This window comes from Rhipicephalus sanguineus, chromosome 3, assembly GCF_013339695.2.
Source record: "Rhipicephalus sanguineus isolate Rsan-2018 chromosome 3, BIME_Rsan_1.4, whole genome shotgun sequence".
Lineage (NCBI taxonomy): Eukaryota > Metazoa > Arthropoda > Arachnida > Ixodida > Ixodidae > Rhipicephalus > Rhipicephalus sanguineus.
The window spans coordinates 147,937,693-147,956,604 of NC_051178.1; the positions used below are offsets into that span (position 1 = coordinate 147,937,693).

General features: G+C 46.0%; 1 protein-coding gene across 1 annotated transcript in view; it reads right to left on the bottom strand.

Annotated features, from left to right (window-relative positions):
- Positions 1-18,684, bottom strand: part of LOC119387417 (transmembrane 6 superfamily member 1) — a 32,072-nt gene extending 13,388 nt beyond the window's left edge. The window contains exons 1-4 of the mRNA XM_037654806.2: positions 18,029-18,684; positions 17,444-17,515; positions 16,138-16,267; positions 13,929-14,011 (exon numbers count right to left, since the gene is read on the bottom strand). Coding sequence (XP_037510734.1) covers positions 13,929-14,011; positions 16,138-16,267; positions 17,444-17,515; positions 18,029-18,257 — 514 coding nt within the window. The 5' untranslated portion in view covers positions 18,258-18,684. The remainder of the gene's footprint in view (positions 1-13,928; positions 14,012-16,137; positions 16,268-17,443; positions 17,516-18,028) is intronic.
- Positions 18,685-18,912: the final 228 nt, after the last annotated feature.

The window sequence follows — 18,912 nt, forward strand, 5'->3', positions numbered from 1 at the left end:
TGCTGGCACAACAGCTGAGCACATTTCAGCGTGTCGCTGAGTTGTGCAACACGATCATGGACCGCATGGGCACTCGGGCCGGCGAACCACAGCTCCTACGTCCGGCCATGCTACCCACGTACGCGGGTTACGACGACCCGAAATCAGTGCTTGACCTCCTAGAGGAAATAGACAGGTATGTCAGAGCGACCGGTGCCTCGGATGCGCACGTGATGGCTCGAATCCTGCCGTTGGCTTTACGGGATGCCGCAGGACGGTGGTGGAGGCTACAAACGCCTTTCACCACATGGGCAGAATTTGAACAGCGCTTCCGAGAGGAATTTCTGCCCCCTGGGTACGAGCTGCGAGTCCAGCGTGAGCTCGAACTAAGAACCCAGCATCCGGACGAAAGTTTGCTCGAGTACGTCCGGACGATGCAGAAACTGCATCGCCGAGCAGCACCGACTGCCTCGGAAAGGGACCAAGTAGCTCGGGTCATTCGACAGAGTCATCCCAGATTAAGGCCATTTCTTCATGGGCGCACATTCGAAACCCTTGAGCACCTCGCACGGGAGGCCCGCGGTGTACAAGACGCCCTGTTAGCTGAGAGCACTTAAGTGCCACCGCCAGCGCCGCAATCTGCTCTTGAGCCATCACTGGCTTGGCGCGCCCCCGTAGCCAGTCCCTTATGCGACCTGACGAGCCCAGGCGCATTCACGGCTATCTCCTCCCGCGCCCTGGACCCCTTCGCACATGAGCAAGGGCGGCACGGAGCCCCATTGAATACCGTATCAGGGGTAAGCTGTCCCTGGGAGCAAGTGTCCGCGGAGCAGCATCATAGTGCAGAGCGCTCGCTCCTTACTCGAGCCATACAAGAGCATAGTCGGTCGGACCCCCAGTCCCGATATGCCGGGTTGACAAGTCCTGCGCGAGCCGACTGCGACAGGCGCCCCTGTGATGGGTACTCCGGGGGCTACTCCGCCGAAAGGCGTGATGTCAGTGATAGGTTAACTGGCCAAAGCAGACATACGCATGTCATATGCTACCAGTGCGGTCAAACTGGTCATGTGAGGCGGCAATGCTTTGCGCGCCGTAGCGCGAATGCAGGAGGTTCGAGAAACTGCTTCCGCCGGCGACACTAAACACTGGTGGTGTGTCGCAGCCCATGGCCGTCAATGCCAGGGGTGTGGAACGCAGTCCGGGGCGTGTAATGGAGGAACATCAAGCTGGTGAGTCAGTCATCGTTCCCTCTGTTTGCCGCATAACGCAGGTACAGTCTCCAGAGCCAACGATGAAAGTTAAAGCGCTGGGCATTACCGTACCTGCTCTTCTTCATACCGGTTCAGGAATCTCTCTCGTCAGTGACGTGTTGTTGGAGAAGTGTAAAGCTAAAAAAATGAAGTTTCGTAACACAACTGTTCAATTGCGGATGGCATCAAACCACGCATCAAGTTCTGAAGGTTGTGTTCGGTTACGGATAAGCTTTAATGGCAAAACGAAGTGCCAGCGATTTGTTTGTTTGCCTGGTTTATCAGTGCCAATGCCTCTTGGCCGAGATTTTCTTGCAGACGAGGGGTTCACACTCGACTTTCCTACAAGAGGCTACTGCCTTCACGGACAGTCCGAGACAATACCCTTTGCGGAGAAGATAGACTTCGGGCCTGTACCAAGACGCGCGGAAGGCGTGGCAGCCATGCACACCACTCTGCCGTCAGCAGTCATGCAGTCCCTCAGCGACTTCACGGGAACGAACCACCAACGGAAGCAGCTAGAGGACGTGCTGACACCGTTCTCGGGAATGTTTACGGAACGTCCTGGGAAGACCGACGTCCTAGTGCATCGCATCAATACCGGCGACGCCCGGCCATGGCGTTGCAACCCGAGACCGCTGAGCCAGCACAAGCGAGCCGTTCTCGATAAAGCCCTGGACGAAATGATCGACACAGGAGCCGTACGACCCTCGGACAGTCCGTGGGCCTTCCCTGTGGTATTGGCCCCAAAGAAAGATGGTACGGCACGTCTTTGTGTGGACTACCGCAGGCTCAACGCAGTCACGGTGAGAGAGTCCTACCCTTTGCCAGCAATATCGAGCATAACTTACGCGCTGGGAAACGCAAAGTTCTTCACCACTATCGACTGTTCTCGTGGGTATCTGCAAATCGAGGTTCACCCTGACGATATCCCGAAAACGGCATTCGCATGTCATAGAGGCTTGTTTGAGTTTGTGCGCATACCCTTTGGTCTTTCCAATAGTCCGAGTTCCTATCAGCGCATGATGGATATGGTCTTGGGTGATACAAAGTTTAATTATGCACTTTGGTATCTTGATGATGTGACGGTGTTTTTGCGCACGTTTGAAGAGCATCTTGAACACTTGCATATGGTGCTACAGCGCATGTCAGCAGCCGGTCTAACTGTTCATCCCGGAAAACTGCAGCTCGCTACTAACAAAATCAACCTTTGTGGGTTTGTTGTCGACAACGGCGTACTAAAACCAAACCCAGATAAACTGAAGGCAATTGCAGATTACCCCCCACCCCAGAATACTAAGAGCTTGCAAAGGTTTCTCGGAATGATTGCTTTTTATCGTGACTTCATTTTGCAGTGGGCAGACATCTCCCGACCACTAACTCATTTGCTGAAGAAAGGCGCGAAATGGCTCTGGAGCGGTGAGCAACAAGCAGCTTTCGACACGCTTCTGAAAGCGATCACCAGTAACGCCTCCCTTCAGCTGCCAGATCTTAACAAACCTTTTGTGTTACAGACAGACGCCAGCGATTACGGACTTGGCGCAGTACTTTTACAAGAATGCGCAGGCGCTCTGAGGCCCGTTGCTTTCGCAAGTCACACTCTGACCGGGGCGGAACGCAACTACTCGGTAACAGAAAAAGAGTGCCTGGCTATCATTTTCGCATTAAGGGGATACTGAACAAAATTTTCTCCGCCGAGATAAATGGCCCAATTGAAAGATTGGGTGCTGAAATTTGTTGAAACAACCTTCATTTCAGCCAGAGACTAGCAGAAAATAATGAATTTAATGCATTTTTCGCAAATTGGCGCGTCTAGCGGCCGCGCCGCGAACTAGAGAGGAAGTGACGCGAAACTCGGCGGATACTGACTTGCCAACCGTGCTCGCTGCAAAATCGCTTACCAATCGACATCGCAAGCCGCCACCCGCTGCCGCGCGTCTCTCTCAAAACGTGTTCTCACGGTTGGGAAGGTGTTCATGAGAGGACAGGTGGAGAAAGGGAAGGTGGCACGGCAGGAGAGAGCGTGCCGGTTGCCCCCCTCTTGCTGGAGCATTCGACGTCACGGCCGTCGACAAGCGCACTGGCGTTCAAGCGCCGCGCTCTCACAATCGATTAAAAATACGGCCAACTGCTCGAAATTACGTGAAATAAACGTTGTTTATAGGAACAGTCGTGTCGTCCGACTCGAATGCAAGTGTTTTCGTAGCTTTTTCAAACTTTTGTTCAGTATCCCTTTAAAGAAGTTTGACATGTTTTTGGACGGGGCTCAGTTTGTCATTCAGACTGATCACCAAGCGCTCTCTTGGCTGAAATGATTGCCTAATCCCTCGGGACGATTGGCCCGATGGGCGCTTACCTTGCAGCGCTACGACTATGTCATTGAGTACAAGAAGGGCAACACTAACACAGTTACTGACGCACTTTCACGTGCACCTTTGTCTGTTGAACCCCAGGTCGAGCCGGAAACAGTGTGTGCGGTTACGACACCAGCTGTGACAATGCAGTCACGTTGGGGTACTTTGGTGAGTAAACAGGAGCTCCTTGCAGCACAGCAGGGCAATGGCCTTTGTTGTAAGGTGTCAGAAAAGCTAGCGGCTCGTGATCCAACTGACACCGGAAGCAACGAGGAGACCGACTGCTACCTGCTCGGAGAAGGAGGCCTCTTGTTCCGGTACTTTCCTCAGGTTGACAATGGCAGTATGGAGTCACCGTTTCGAGTTGTTATTCCTCGCAAACTTCGCACATTGTTCATAAAGTACTACCATGACAGTGCTTTAGCTGGTCACTCTACAGAGCAGAAGACTTACGAGAAGCTGTGTCGTACGTTAACCTGGCCAGGGTTGAAACAAGATGTATTACGCTACGCGCGTTCCTGTTCAGTTTGTCAAAAGGCGAGACCACGTGGGGGTTTACCGTTAGGAACAATGCAGTCAGTTGAGAGTACATCGCCATGGCAGATTGTTGCATGTGACGTAATGGGCCCGTTTCCCATGAGTCCGCGGCGAAACCAGTATCCGCTTGTTGTGACTGACCATTTCACGAAATGGGTTGAATTGTTTCCTTTGCGCAAGCTCACTTCGCAGAAAGTATGGGACTGCCTTCTCGAAACCTTCACGAGGTTCGGATTCCCTGCCCAGCTGATCACGGACAACGCGACGTACTTCACCAGCAAGGTGTTCACGAATTCCTGTGATGCCTTGGGAATTCGTCACAAGCGCACGTCTGTGTATCACCCGCAAGCCAACATCACGGAACGGGTAAACCGAAATCTGAAAGCTATGCTTGTCACGCATACTGAGCGTCATAAAGACTGGGATCTGAAACTGGCAGAAATAGCATTCACAACTAGGACGACAGTTAATCGCTCAACAGGTTTCACTCCTGCTCAACTTAACCTGGGCAAAGAATTGAGCTTTCCGCAGGACAGTGCTTTGACATGTGCAACCGCTTCTTCAAGGCCTTATTCAAAGTTTGCAGGCGACCTGAGACAGAGGCTGACCAACGCGGTATAACAAGCCAGAGAGCACCTCGATGTGTCCCGAATGGAACAGGCAGGACAGTATGACAAGCGTCGACAAAACGTTAGCTTTGAGGTTGGGGACTTGGTGTTGAAGCGGACACACCCGCTCAACGACGCCTCGAAAGGTTTTGCCACTTCCTTAGCTAACAGGTGGGACGGACCGTATAGAATCACCCAGAAATCCAGGCTCTCGTACATGCTGAAAGATTGTTTAACTAATCAAGCGTGTGGACCTATTCATGTCTCAGATCTGAAACCATTTTTTGCACGACAACACACAGCAGCTGCGGACCCGGACATCCCCCACCAGAGCTCAGCCAAGCAGTCACAGACACCACCAAGCAAGTGGTACAACCTGCGTCCCCGGTGACGATGCAGAAGGGGGTCGGGGAGCTAACACACATTCCCTCCGCCTGTGATGTCTTTTTTTTCTTCTCCCGAGTTCTAGCTCACCTCAATTTTTCCTGAGGAGGAAGAATTTCGTAAGCCCTCGGAAAGGGCCTGATATTTTGGGACTTTATTGTCGTCTATTTAAACCGTGCCTGCATGGTTCAGTCTGGTGGTTACACAAACGCTAAGCTCATTTTTCTTTTTCCGGGGGGGGTTTGCCTGCTTCGCCTGCAGTATGGATCGCCGCCAACGAGCCCATGGCCGACGACGCCACCCGTATGCCAGGCCTCCGCCCTCAGCTTCTCATCGGGCAGGGTCGCAAAGTACCCGCCCCTATCCGCGAGCCTGCCGGACCTGTGGAATCGTGCGGCCACTCGACAACGTCGCCACGTGGACCGTACTATCGGGGCAAACCTCCGTGGGTTGGGTATCCCGGCTGCCCACGGAGAACCAGCCTGAGGTTCCCCGATCTCTTCATGGCAGAGACGTCCCAGAACCTTTCCGTGGACTGACCCACGGAAAGGTTCTCATTCCCAGCTGGGAATAAAACACAGTCCAGGCTGGAAATGGTATTTGAAGCTTGAGGCTTTCCAATTCCAGTTGGCAAAAGGAATTCCAGCTGCATAAAGATTGCTCTACATACAAGTAAAAGCAGATTAACACTTTCGTGAATGCACCTATTCCCATCGATAGTCTGTTATCAATTACTTCAAGTTCAAACATTGGCGCTCTCTGAGCACTTATGGACAGCTAACGCCATTTAAAGGGTAAAAGAGACCGCATTTTATCAGTTTCACTTTTGAGTTTCTTTTTTTCCACCGCAGGGGGATTTTTAAACCTCCTTCGCAGTCGGGAAGGTGAGCGCTCATGGTTCCAGTTATGGCGTCAACGTCGCTCACAGGTGCTCCATGAAAACGGCAAATTTCGATGGATTCCAATGAAGCTGAGCGTCAATTCCTGGAAGATGGTAGCAGCACAGACACGGAAGACGACTTCAATTCGTCGTACTTCAGTACAGACGGCGACAGTGTTTGAAACCGCCCCGGAACACCAGCAGGTATCCGCCGGCAAGTTTCACTCTCTGCTCGGACCGTTCTATCGCTGCTGCGTGTTGATGTAAATTTATCTAGTGCGTACTAAAAGTCACAGCTCTTATCTGCAAGGTGTCAACGTCGCTTGGGTGGGAGCATCTGGCGCCGGCTGCAAAAGGAGCAGAGTTCTCTCCGCGAAGACGGGGCGGAATGGACCTTGACCTAGTGCTCCAGAGTGCCGCGCGGTGGCTTCTTCGTGTTGTTTTTAACCGCAGGAGTCGTCAGAGAGATATGCAACCACACAAATAAGTATGCATGGATGCATATTTTCGAAAAGTCGAAGCACAGTGAGATGGACGAATCATGGAGGGAGGTCATTGAGGAGGAGACGCGCATGTTTGTCAGACTTCTGGTGTATACGGGAATTGTCCAAGTCCCACGTCTGCATTGCTATTGGAGTAGACGACACGTATTTCCAAGCCTTCTTCCCCCGTCAGTGATGCCACGAAAAAGGTTCGAAGCGTTGCTTGCCTTCTTGAGTGTCTCTGATCTGAAGAAGACGACCGTCGCCTCCCATGGGAAGTTTCTTGTCTTCTCTACTGCAACACATGAACCATTCATTCGCGCTATTTCTTCAATCGCGTCGGAACCCTTCCGTGGATGAGAAAATGGTGAAATCTGGAGGTCAGTCTGGTATTCGGCTGTACATGAGGGACACATAAGTCAAATAGGGATGCAAATTATGGGTTTTGGCAGATTCAAAAACGGGGTACACTGTTCATTTCAACGTATACATCAGAAGGCACCTCAGGGTGCCCAGCACCAACCACAAAAAATTGAAAAATACCAGAACTGCAAATTATGCTACGAAGAAAGGAAAGTTGAGCAGAAAAAAAATGTCTTCTGCGAAACATGTGCAGCCAACCTTTGTTTCACCACGTCGAGAAACTGCTTCGTGCGGTGGCATGATAGGCAATAGTGCTTATATTTTTGTATCTAGGTAAATAAATTTGGTATTTACAGAGCTTATATTTGCAGTATTATTTTATAAGAACCTTGTGTTCAAAATGTATATTTTGATTTCTTTTTATGTTTACCATGTGCCAAGTAGCATTGACATTATGATTTTTTTTTCGTGCTGTTACATTTTTCTTTGTTTTGATAATTATTTGATAATATTCAAAATAAATCTGTTGGTTGAATGTAATACTATTGGAAAGACCAATTCTTCCTTCATCATTTGATACCCTACACTATAGCATTAATTTTTGTGGCAGGAAAAAAATATTTCCTGGACTACCCCAAAACAACCTACTTTTCTGCGGTCACGAAAGTGTTAATTATATAATGCTGGCCATGCATTTAAAGATGACTTGGAATATTCTTCACACAGTAAATAGGACACATTTCATAACTGTTATCTAAAGCGCCCCTTACGGATGGGCTGCAAAATAATAAAAAATAAATTAATGGCTGGGGTAAGACGCACTTTTATTTGACATTTGCAGTAGATGGGCACACAGTAGACAGGGCATTACAAATGTTACTACTGTAGACATCCAACCAGTTGCTTGAATTCTCAGTTGCTCAGTGAGTTTTTGCGTTATTAGCTAGTGTTTAAACAATAGCGGTTACTTCCTTGTGAAAAAGAGCCTTATTTTCAACATTTGCCATTGACTGCCACGATCTTTGCTAGCTTGCTCTCCAATGCCACGAACTTTGCTAGCTTGCTCTCCAATGCCGTGGCCATCAAAAGCTCCGCACTGTCACGAGTTTTTTGGACATCTCACTAGCACTATTCTCGTTTCATTTCTTGGTGCTTGCTGACATTAAAGGGGTACTGAAACAAAATTTCGCGGCCGAGATAGCCTGCTGGATCGATTCCCGTGTACGTGCGTGTACCATCTGCAAAATATCGACAGCGAATAAAGCTTGGAAGGTATTTTATATGAATTTTGAAGTTCGCGAGCACGATCCAGCATTATAGGCCGCACCTAGTGCATTGACACCCTCGGAGGTGACCCGAGGTGACCCCCCTACTTCCCCTACGTAACCGTTGCAGCCGGTACAAGTTACGATGACGTCATAGCCGCCATGTCTGTTTTGACGCGCTTCCCGACGAATCGCTTCTCGCCAGCGGGTCAAACCTGAAGTGATTCACCACGTCGAAAATTCCTTCGATCCCCGCCACAAGAAAATCGTTGCCATCAGACGACGATGAGCCCAACGACGACAGACTGCACGGAAATGCGTCACTGTTCTGTGTGCTCACGTGACGGAGCGTTTCACTCGCTAGGTGGTGATAGTTGCACCCGGCGGCTCGTCGTTTTTGGAGCTCTGTCAAACCGAAACTGAGGCTGTGTCAGTAATGAGGAGCTTGTAATTAATTATCTGTCGCGCGCTGCAGCAAACGATGTGCCGTGTTATGACTAACAGGCCCCCAGCAACACACTGCAGCAAAAAAACGCGCGGCGAAAATTTTTGTGTCAGGACTCCTTTAATGCTGAGATCAGTTTCGATTTTGCCCTTGAAATTTGATGATGAATATCTCGAACTACGTGCAACTTTCGTGATTTTTAAAAAATGGGTGTGCCATCAATTCGCACGCACTACAATTTTCTAATATAAACACCTGCCCTCAAGCCAATAATTAAAAAGTGAATTAACGAGTTTTGGTCAATTAGTGGCAACAGTGTTATTTTAACTGCAGCCAGTGCTGGGCAGTATCGAAGATACATGTATCTTTAGGTACTATCTTAGATACTCTATGGGTATCTTGTATCTGTATCATGATACGTCTCGAAAGACGAGTATCTGTATCTGTATTTCCGATACATTCGATAATGTATCGTGTATCTTAAGATACAAGATACTTCTATCGCAACACAACCGTGCAAAACAATTATCGCTGGCCAAGCTCCGCTTCTCAAGCTGGTACTGGTGTCACTAAGCCATGTGAATAAGTCTAAGGGCAGTGGCGTTATTTTATTTTTACGCCAGAGTCAGCCAGTGAGGGTAGAAAATGAGGAAGACAAGCACGCGGACATCTACGCCCAGCCCACACACCTTTTGTTTTCTAGATTTTTTTTTTCTTTTTATTTGCGCCAATGACATGACACTTACTCTGGGGCACTGTCCTGCGCCACGTACTCCAGTGTGTGCAGCGTCTATCGCGCAAGTTCTGATGTTGCTATAGTGTCGTTGTTAAAGATTCTCTTGCGTTTGCTTCGTAACGAAATATGATGCGCGCAAGAGTGCGGTTGCTTTGCGTCTCGTGACTTTTACATATCAGCGATTTGAAGGATCTCGTGGATGTAAGTTTGACTTGCGAGCAATGAATTAACTTATATGCAAATAAGATTCCAACAGCTTTAGCATCACTGGTACTGATGCTAGATCTAACAGAGCAACCGTTTACCTAACAGAAAATATCTTGGCATACCGTATTTTTCACTTCCATCTACATTTATTCAAAGAATTTATGAAATCATAATATGTTTATCAGCACAAGTGCTTTCTTAGCTGTCATATTGCATCACATACATTACCTAGGTCTTTGCACTGTTTTTCTGGTCTAGTCACTGCAATATGTATTTTGTAACGTGCTCCCAAAATAAGATTTCGGCTTTATTCTTCTGTCTGCTTTATTTCTACTACTGTTTACACATTTAGACGTTGCCAAGGCGATTTCGAAAACAAATATATTATTATGTGGGTGCGCCTTGAGTATACAGTACAAAATATTCTGCTTACCGCTTAAGACAATAGCAAAATTGAGTTTGCATTATAATAATGGAAATCATTAGGAGCCATCTTAAAGATGTTAGGAAGGGGATTCGAGAAACATTGTTTTACTGAATGCTCCGTTTTACTCATGAGCGTCCGAACGAGCCGTTTCAGGCAATTTTCCGTAGGCACTGAATTTTCTATTGTCTCAACAGGTAAGTGTACGAGACTTCATGCTCATAGCTATTAAGGGCACCGTCTGTATTGTGTTTCTGTACTCATTCAATGTGAATGTTTGATACAAAACCACCTCTCTATTTTACTTATATTTGTTTTCCTGTTTTAGGCAGTCTTAAATATTTTTCTTATTACTAATCGCCATGTAATAAGAGAGAGAATAAGAATAAAAGAAAGGCGGGGAGGTTAACCAGGGCTGAGCCCGGTAGGCTACCCTGCACTGGTGAAAGGGGGAGGGGGAAGGAAAGTTAGAGAGGAGGAAATGGGAGCTATGAGCGGCAATAGTGCAAATAGCGGCAGTGTCCTGCGACGCTTTGTGCAACTATACAGTACGTCTGAGACATTTCTGTGTTGCACATGTTCTCTCGTTGAAGAAAAATTGTTAAAAGATTGCAGGTTAGCGAGCATGTCAACAAAGAATCCCTTACGCCAGCAGCTAAGTAGAATCATGGAAATTCATTGCAGTTTTACGTCCATCTACGTATACACCAGGGGTCTCAAACTCAGCTTATAGCCGGCGGGCCGCAGTCGCGAAATTTAGCTCCAAGGGCCGGGACAGTGAAGATGGTGGGGTCGGAGAGAGTTTGAACAAAATGACGTTGCCATTTGAAAGGATCCCATGTGTCATATATAGGTCATTTCTGAAGGGGATTTGGAGTCAGGATTCGAGAAACATCGATACCGATGTACACAACGAGTGAAATCTGGACGCGTATTGAAATGTAGGTTTTTTGTTCCACGGTCATGTTTCACCACATGGTGACCACATGTTCCTCACGAAAGAAATGCTTGAGACCAGTCATGTCTGTGTAGCTCACGAACATACTTATTTAGAAAATAAAAACAAATGGGACGGAGACGGTCATGTGTGCCGGCCGGGCCGCTAGCGAACGGTCTCAAGCCCCGTATACACCATGCGTTCCCACCTCCTTCCCCCTCCAAAAAAAAGCCGCTATCAGCGTTGTTGCTGCTGTACGCCTGTTCGGATATACGGTATTGTGCAAACCTTCTTTTACAGACAAGGTAAAAGTCCACACCGGTATTTGCGCCGTCGTGCGAAGGCTTCCTACTGACGTTATTGTGATTGTATGGCAACCCGCTAGCTGAGCGGCGACTCCCATCAAATGCAAAAATGACAAGCAAGAACCGCTGTCAGCGAAGTGTATAAAGAGTTGTCCTGTGAAGAAGCTAAAACAAGCCCCAATAAGTTGTTTTGGAAGGAAACTAATTCACTTTGAGCAAGAAGGGCAAAACTTTTGAGATAATAACAGACATTTCATTCAAGTGAAACAAAATAGGTCACAGGTAAGAAATTTTCGAGCAGACATTTTCGTGCATAGGCGTTTGCTGCTACATTATATGGATCTATAATAACAAATTTGAGAATGTATCGAAGTATCTTGATACAATTGCCAGGTATCGTATCGGATACAATTATTGCAGCAGTATCTTGTATCTGTATCTCCAATACTTTTTGCCTGAGTATCTTGTATCACATCGCGATACAATTTCAAAGTATCTTTGCCCTGACTGCGGCAAAATTTTTCCGCCTCGACATAGATTTATGTGCAAAAACGGCAAGAGGCTTAGTGTCATAGGATTTTTATAAAATATCTGTATTGTCTTAAAAAAAGACATGTATGCTCAAAGTACACTACACGCTGGTTTGTGTAAGTAGCCTTTTGTCTGCAATAACCCAGTGCCGTGTAATGCTTGTGCCTAATGGTGCGCAAGCGTCTATGCAACAAATGCCAGTAATTAAATATGTGCAAGTGAATTCATTTGATGTTTATTTGGAGTAGTTTAAGGTGGATATAGATAATCGTTAAATATAACCTACAGTATAAACCACAGTGCTCATCAGATCTGGCTAAGGGGCACCTTTGCTTTGCACTGCATTGACTGCAATTAGGTGTATGACAAAAATATATTGTGGTACTGTTTTTGAAAGCTGTATTGATGCCGTTCATGTATTTAGTAAAACTATACATTTGCCAGAATTGCGTTTTATGGGTCATTATGGTTTTAATTTTCACTATCTAGAAATATTTTTTTCAGGTGGTATACAAAGATATGAGCAAACAGATTCCACATCTCAAAATGTATTCCAGAACGTGCTACAAGCAATCAAAATAATCCTGCTAAGTTTTACCACCACGTCGTTTGGCTGTGCGCAATTCACTGTACAAACAGGTCCTGCAGGAACCAGTTAAGATGCATGCGATAGCAGCGAGTTGAAATCTGATAATCATTTCATTTCCAGCTGAAAATATTTCCATTTCTAGCTGGATTATGAAACTGGAAATTTTTCCATTTCCAGCCTGGAAAAATTTCCAGTTTCATAATCCAGCTGGGAATGGGAAACATTTTCACCTGGGAATGGAGGTACACTCATTGGTGGTACTCTTCAGGTTGTCAACCTTCAGTCTTGTACAACGCCCTTAGCTGGGATCAGCATCTAATGTGAAAATAATGTTTATATATCCTACACAATAGATACATCCATGTGCTTATCCTGGAATAACCCCCCAAACAATTGAGATATACAGGGTGTTTGTTTTTTTAGACAATACAGATTTTTTATAAACATCCAATGACAGTAAGGCTCCTGCCGTTTTCGCACACGAACTCCACGTCGAGGCGGAAATACTTTGCCGCAGTGAAAACGATACTGTTGCTACTCATTAACAAAAACTCAACTTTTTAATTATTGATTTGAGGGCAGGCATTTATATTACAAAGTTGCAGTGCGTGCCAATTTATGGCATACCTATTTTTTAGAAATCACGAAAGTTGCACGTAGCTCGAGATATTCATCATAGAATTTCAAGGTCAAAATCGAAACTGATTACGCCCAGCACACATGAAGCGCGACTGTTCTGCTACGTCAGACCGGAACTACCCGTCACATGGGAGTGACGAAATTTGAATGACGGCGCGCTGCGGCCGTATGTTTCCGTGAAAAGCTGCAAGTAATCTCACTTGTGCCCACACATTGCCTTACTTTTGAACATAGTGTTTGATGCTTATCTGTTTCTTTCGAACTGTGCACAAGAAAACCCCAATATCAACCTTTTCTTTGTCTGGGAAGCACAAAACTCAGAGGCAGCCACTGCGGCCCTTCTTCTTGCAGACACGCGAAATAGTTATTCGTGCCTCTTTACAGTTTAAGAAAGAATCACATAAGCACCGCCCATCGCACACAAACATTCAGCTGTCTACTTGTGTATTTCAGAATGCTTGATGATTTTTCTGGCCAGATTCTGCTTCTCCGCGTATTCATTCGAATTTCGTTACTTCCCTGTCACGTGCCGTCCCGGTGTTCCGCCACACTCAGTTTTGATTTCAACCAGGAAATTTGATGATGAATATCTCGAACTACGTGCAACTTTCGTGATTTTTAAAAAAATGGGTGTGCCATAAATTTGCACGCACTACAACTTTGTGAAACACCTGCCCTCAAGCCAATAATTAAAAAGTTAATTAACGAGTTTATGTTAATTAGTCACATCAACGTCTTTTTCGCTGTGGGAAAGTATTTTCACCTCGACACAGAGTTCATGTGCGAAAACGAAAGGAGCCTGACCGTCACAGAATTTTTAGAAAAAAATCTGTATTGTCAAAAAAAAGAACACCTTGTATATATACCCTATAAGACACACGACGTAGGCAACACGCTACTAATAGCGAATAAAGCTACACTTTAAAGATGTGGTCATCTGATTTCATGTTATTCAGACATTTAAATCGCAAGGCACTACAGAACTGTGTATATTCAAAGTCAAACAAACACACCTGTTGCAACTCCAAGCAAAAGCACGAGTGTGCTGTTGACGTTTGAACCGCACCAGAAGAGGGCGACACTGTAGAGGTTACCACTGCACAGATGTAGACAGCAAGATATGCTATTAGGCCAGAGAAAACTGAATGAATTAAGCTTTGCAAAAGATAGACAACATAGTTGAAGCCTCCTGCTCTGAAATGGCTGCCCCTGCACTGAAGGCTATAAGCATAACAGTGTATAACCTTGGTCTTGTCAGTACACCCTTGAAGGTAAACAGAGCAAAAGACAACTGACTGCTCTGTGTTTCCATATGTGCATGCATCTCTAGTATTGCTAGTGATACTAGGAGTGCCCAATAAACTTTGCAAGCTCGCCTCTATGAAGAAGTGCTTCGGGTCTCCCCTCAGGGAAAGGCCTCAAACCATGATTTGGACTGCCCCACGTTCTGTTACTGCCAAGAAAGCTGCAAATTTAGAAAGTAATGTGTTGCAAAGCATATGTTTATTGAAACTGCTGCAAGGTGTGCAAAAAAGAACCCAGCCCAGTGGTTGTAGTCTGCATAAAAAGCTTACTTTCAGTTTATGAAGTGCTGATTTTATTAACTTCATTATGTCGAGTTTTAACTTACATACTTAATCCAACATCTTGTAAAGTCTCATAAATATTGAAACAAACTTCACATTAGCTGCAAGTTCGTATGTCAAATTAGCCTGCTTCAGATGCTATAACAGATGCAGCTTCCATAACTGCAACATCCGTTCTTGGTGCAGAGTTAGAGATTTTTAAGCTTTGCACATGTTTATTTTACATACCAATTTTTGAATGCCGCTGTAAAAAATGGAGCCTTATATAAAAATTTTTGCTTCCTACAGATAGAAGAAGTCACTTTCCTTTTAAAAAAATGCCACACTCAATATAGTTAAATCAGTTCAGCAGTCGCCTACAACAAAAGCACTTCTGTGTTGCCTGTGAATTCAAACGAAATCAGAGTTGGTTCGGCGCATAATGCACAACTCCACCTTAGAGCATTGAAACTAACCAGAACGCCGGCACAAGGGGCTTCTTAAATGGGACCCAGAAATGAAGTTCCGTATGCCTTACAAGCTAAAGCGAAACATCACATGCATGATTCACTGCATTCATCTTGGTGTGGCATTCACAAGACGCTATGCCCACTTGATCGGCTACAGTGACACAGGTCCCAATTGTGGTCGTCATTTACCAGAAACACCTGAACATATATTCTGCACCTGTCCAGCATCAGCACGAGAACGTCAGAAACTGATCTCCTCAATTCGGCAATATCATAGCAGACCATTAACCGATGAGGTTGTGTTAGGTCCTTGGCTTGACGTCAACAGCACAAGTGTGGTTATAGAAGCAGTCGTAGCTTTCTTGCAAGCCAGTGGACTGGATGCAAGTCTTTAGATTTGCCCTAATGTAACAGAACTATATTCTCATCTCCCTACCTTACCATCACCATTCATCACTCTTTCGCTCCCCTGTCCCCCTCCAAAGTGTAGAGTAGCAGGCCAGAGCAAACTATAGCTCAGGCCGACCTCTGTGCCTTTCTGTAAATAAATTCTCTCTCTCTCTCTCAGAGTTTGTTCTGAGCTAAAGCTTTCGTTAATTCTTTAATTGTAGCAAGCACCCTAATGTTGTTAATCATAAAGTTAACTAGCAAAAATGTTATTCATAGTAACGGTTTACACTTTGATGTCCCACAGCTACTATAAAGCTCAATTAATGAAAATTAGAATCTTGTTACAGGTCCCCATTTTTTATAATCATCTTATACTTCTGAAACATCCACACTACTGGTGCTTCCCTATTTTTCTGAATCTATGTTTTGTTGTTCAGGGGTTTTACATTTGCTGTGAACATCTGTACCGGGATTGTTGTATACAGAAAAAAATCTCTTGCGGCAAGACACAAGCTACAAGTGACGAGTCCTATGAAAAGCATTGACTACCTGAGGTTCTTTAAAATGCAACAAAGTATAAGTACTCGAGTGTTGTTGCATTTTTGCTCCATCAAAGTTTCAACTGTTGTGGCTGGCAATTGAACCTGTGCCCCTCTTTCTCACAAGTAAGGCAGCAACGCAGGTTTGTCGTGGATTACCATTACGAATAGTAGGGCAAGACAGCTACGTAAAAAAGGCACTAGAAGCTTCATCGAGAGAAGTGTATTTTTTTTAAAGCAACCACAATGTTTACCTACTCCCAAGTCAGTGCAGCCAGCATCATCAGGTGCATGGCATACATCACAGTCCCATGCCAGTAAGATGCCATGGCTCCATGGCTGCACCGCAGGTATGGTTCCCCAACCTTCAGGTACACGTTGACAAAGCCTGAACCAGAAACAGCAAATATCAAGCGTATTTAATAACAACCTATGCTCAATCAACGTTATCTGCATACAAGAAACAATGAAGTGATCGGTCGCATTTTAAATCTCAAAGCTACACAGCTCACTTTTGGGGTTGCCATAGAATGCCATAGTCACAAAGCCACCAGTAGGTACAGTAAAACTAAGTCGATACATTCCTGATTTCTTAAATTTTCCCAACTCTTGCGCTCCGAGATCCCCTTCTCGTTCAATTCCCATACTTTGTGGTCTGTAAAGGAACAGTTTTCTGGGACCATATATGGACAGCAATGAGATGCAGCAATCTTTTGTGGAAAGTGCATCTTTTGCATCGTTTACCCATCACTGATTGTCACTGTGACAGTAGTTGCTGGTGCTGGAATAGTGCATTGGCTCTACGCAAACATGATTTTACAATGAAGATTTTCAGCGCTCTTAAAGATCTAATAGCATAATGTGATCAAATGATGCAATCATTACGGTAGCGGCATATTGCAGCAGTTACCTGTACTTGCAGTACCGTAATGCAACATGCATTGCTGCTATAGAACCATTTTGGTGCAAAGTGCATTCCTAAAATTTTGGTAGTTCCACAGCTTATTTCACTGCTAGGACTATGTGAAAAAAATATGAAATGGACTAGCAGTCAGTGAAAACAGTATGTGTTTTTCAATTAACACGTATGCAGAAGCTTCAATTTTTCTTTCTGACTTTTTTTTTTCTGGTGTGTCATGCGAATTAAATACAGATTAAATTTATCACAAGTCATGTAAACTTACTTCTTTGCTGTAAACATTCAATGGTTTGCACAGGGCAGCCTGTCAGTGCTGTCAAGTGCGCTGCATGCAGTAAATTGTACTGTGCGACAATGCACAGAAGGCCTACGTATTACAAGAGTATCTGCCACGGATTTGAGCCCAAGCATATTGGCGTTGTGAAGCTGAAGAGACTAGTAACTACATAAGATTTGCTTTCCCAGGCCTACGCAACCAGTTTCGTTTATTTAATGGTTTAATATATTCCACAGTACAATATGCTCGAGTGCTCAAGGCAGGAATGATGGCGACTGTACAGCTTAGTTAGCCAAAAAAAAAAAAACAGAACTAATGATTGTAAACAAAGGTGGCAGCACATAATTGAATTCTATGCAGACACAAACCTGATATGATTCCATCTAGCTCAAGGCCCACTGTAAGGGATGCCACACTCGTAAATGCAGATATCGCCAAGGCTGCGCAGTAAAAAATCGAAAATAAACATTTAGTAATGAAAAGATGGAGTTATTACAGGTACGTGCGCAAGTAGCAAGCAACAAATTGAACGCGAAACGCCAACACGGATGCAACAATTAAGCAAGGAATTACTACGGCGAGCTATCATTGTTTAGGAGTTCCACTTTTGTTATTTCGGATCGCCGTAGCTGTTGGCGTTTTTAATTGCGCCACTGACAATCCAAGGCTTTGTTTTTAAACGTGCAGCAAACATACACGCGAATCACACGCGCGCTAGTTGGCACGCCCAGTGACGCAATCGGCAGGAGCTCGCGTTCTCGCAGGTGTGCTGAAACGGGAAACCCAAACAAGTTGCGCACATGCATCTGTCGCCGTCTAGCTCGCCTGGGCGCGCGCGACAGAGCGTGAAGCTGGATTGAACCAACGTGCAGCTGCCCGCATTGAGAAATGACGCAATGACACGCGGTCAGCACTGGCGCTCAAGTAAAATTACATCGAGACGTCACACTTACCGTAGAACCATATCTGTTCGCGTTTTCGGCCGCCCGCCAAGGGGGCCTTTCTTCCCGTGGCCCAAAATAAGAGGCCGGCTACGGCCACAAGCACCACCACTACGCCCAGACACACGGGCCAGGCGCTGTCCCATTTGAGTAGCTGGGCCACCACATTGAACGAGTACGTCGTTGGCACGGCGAGAAGGGACACGCCGAACACTTTTGTCGCAGAAGAGAACGAAGACATGACCTGGTTTCGCGACGGTTGGCGTGCGGTCTTCTGGTCTTCGATGGTAGCGCGCCCGTAGTGAACGGTGCAAGGCCTGTCCAAAAAAAGCCTTCGACTTCCGCGGCCGCTATGTTTTCCTTGCAGGTCCCGCAACACACACTCATCAGAAAAGGCGGAAGAAAATAAACTCCCCGCAACCGAGAGGAACACAAGCGCAGCAGCCGACGTCGCCTCGAGATCTTGGCAAGGGTTCAACTCGTTCAGCACTCACTTCTCTTCACCGCGTCGCACTGACGGCAGCAACGAAGAACATTATGCCTCCATCGGGGAAGTCACAAAGCGCCCAGCTCAATTACGGAGTTATATATTGTGCCGTTAAATTGTTACGCGTCGCCCACATCAGCCGCCGCCGCGTGACGAGCTGCGCTTTCCTGCACAGCGCGACCCACAGTTACCAGACGCCGAAGTTTTGCCGACTAAATGCACTTCTGTTGCTCAAGGGTTTCGTCGAAACGTTGCAAGCGCAGGAGTTGCAGTGCTGCGCAACGTATTATATATATGTAGATGTAGATCCTGTACTGCTGGCTCACACCCACTCAGGTTGATTGGCCAAGAATCGGGTAGCTTAGAAAAAAAACATGGCTGATCCCTCTGTGAAACGTGTCTTCACAGA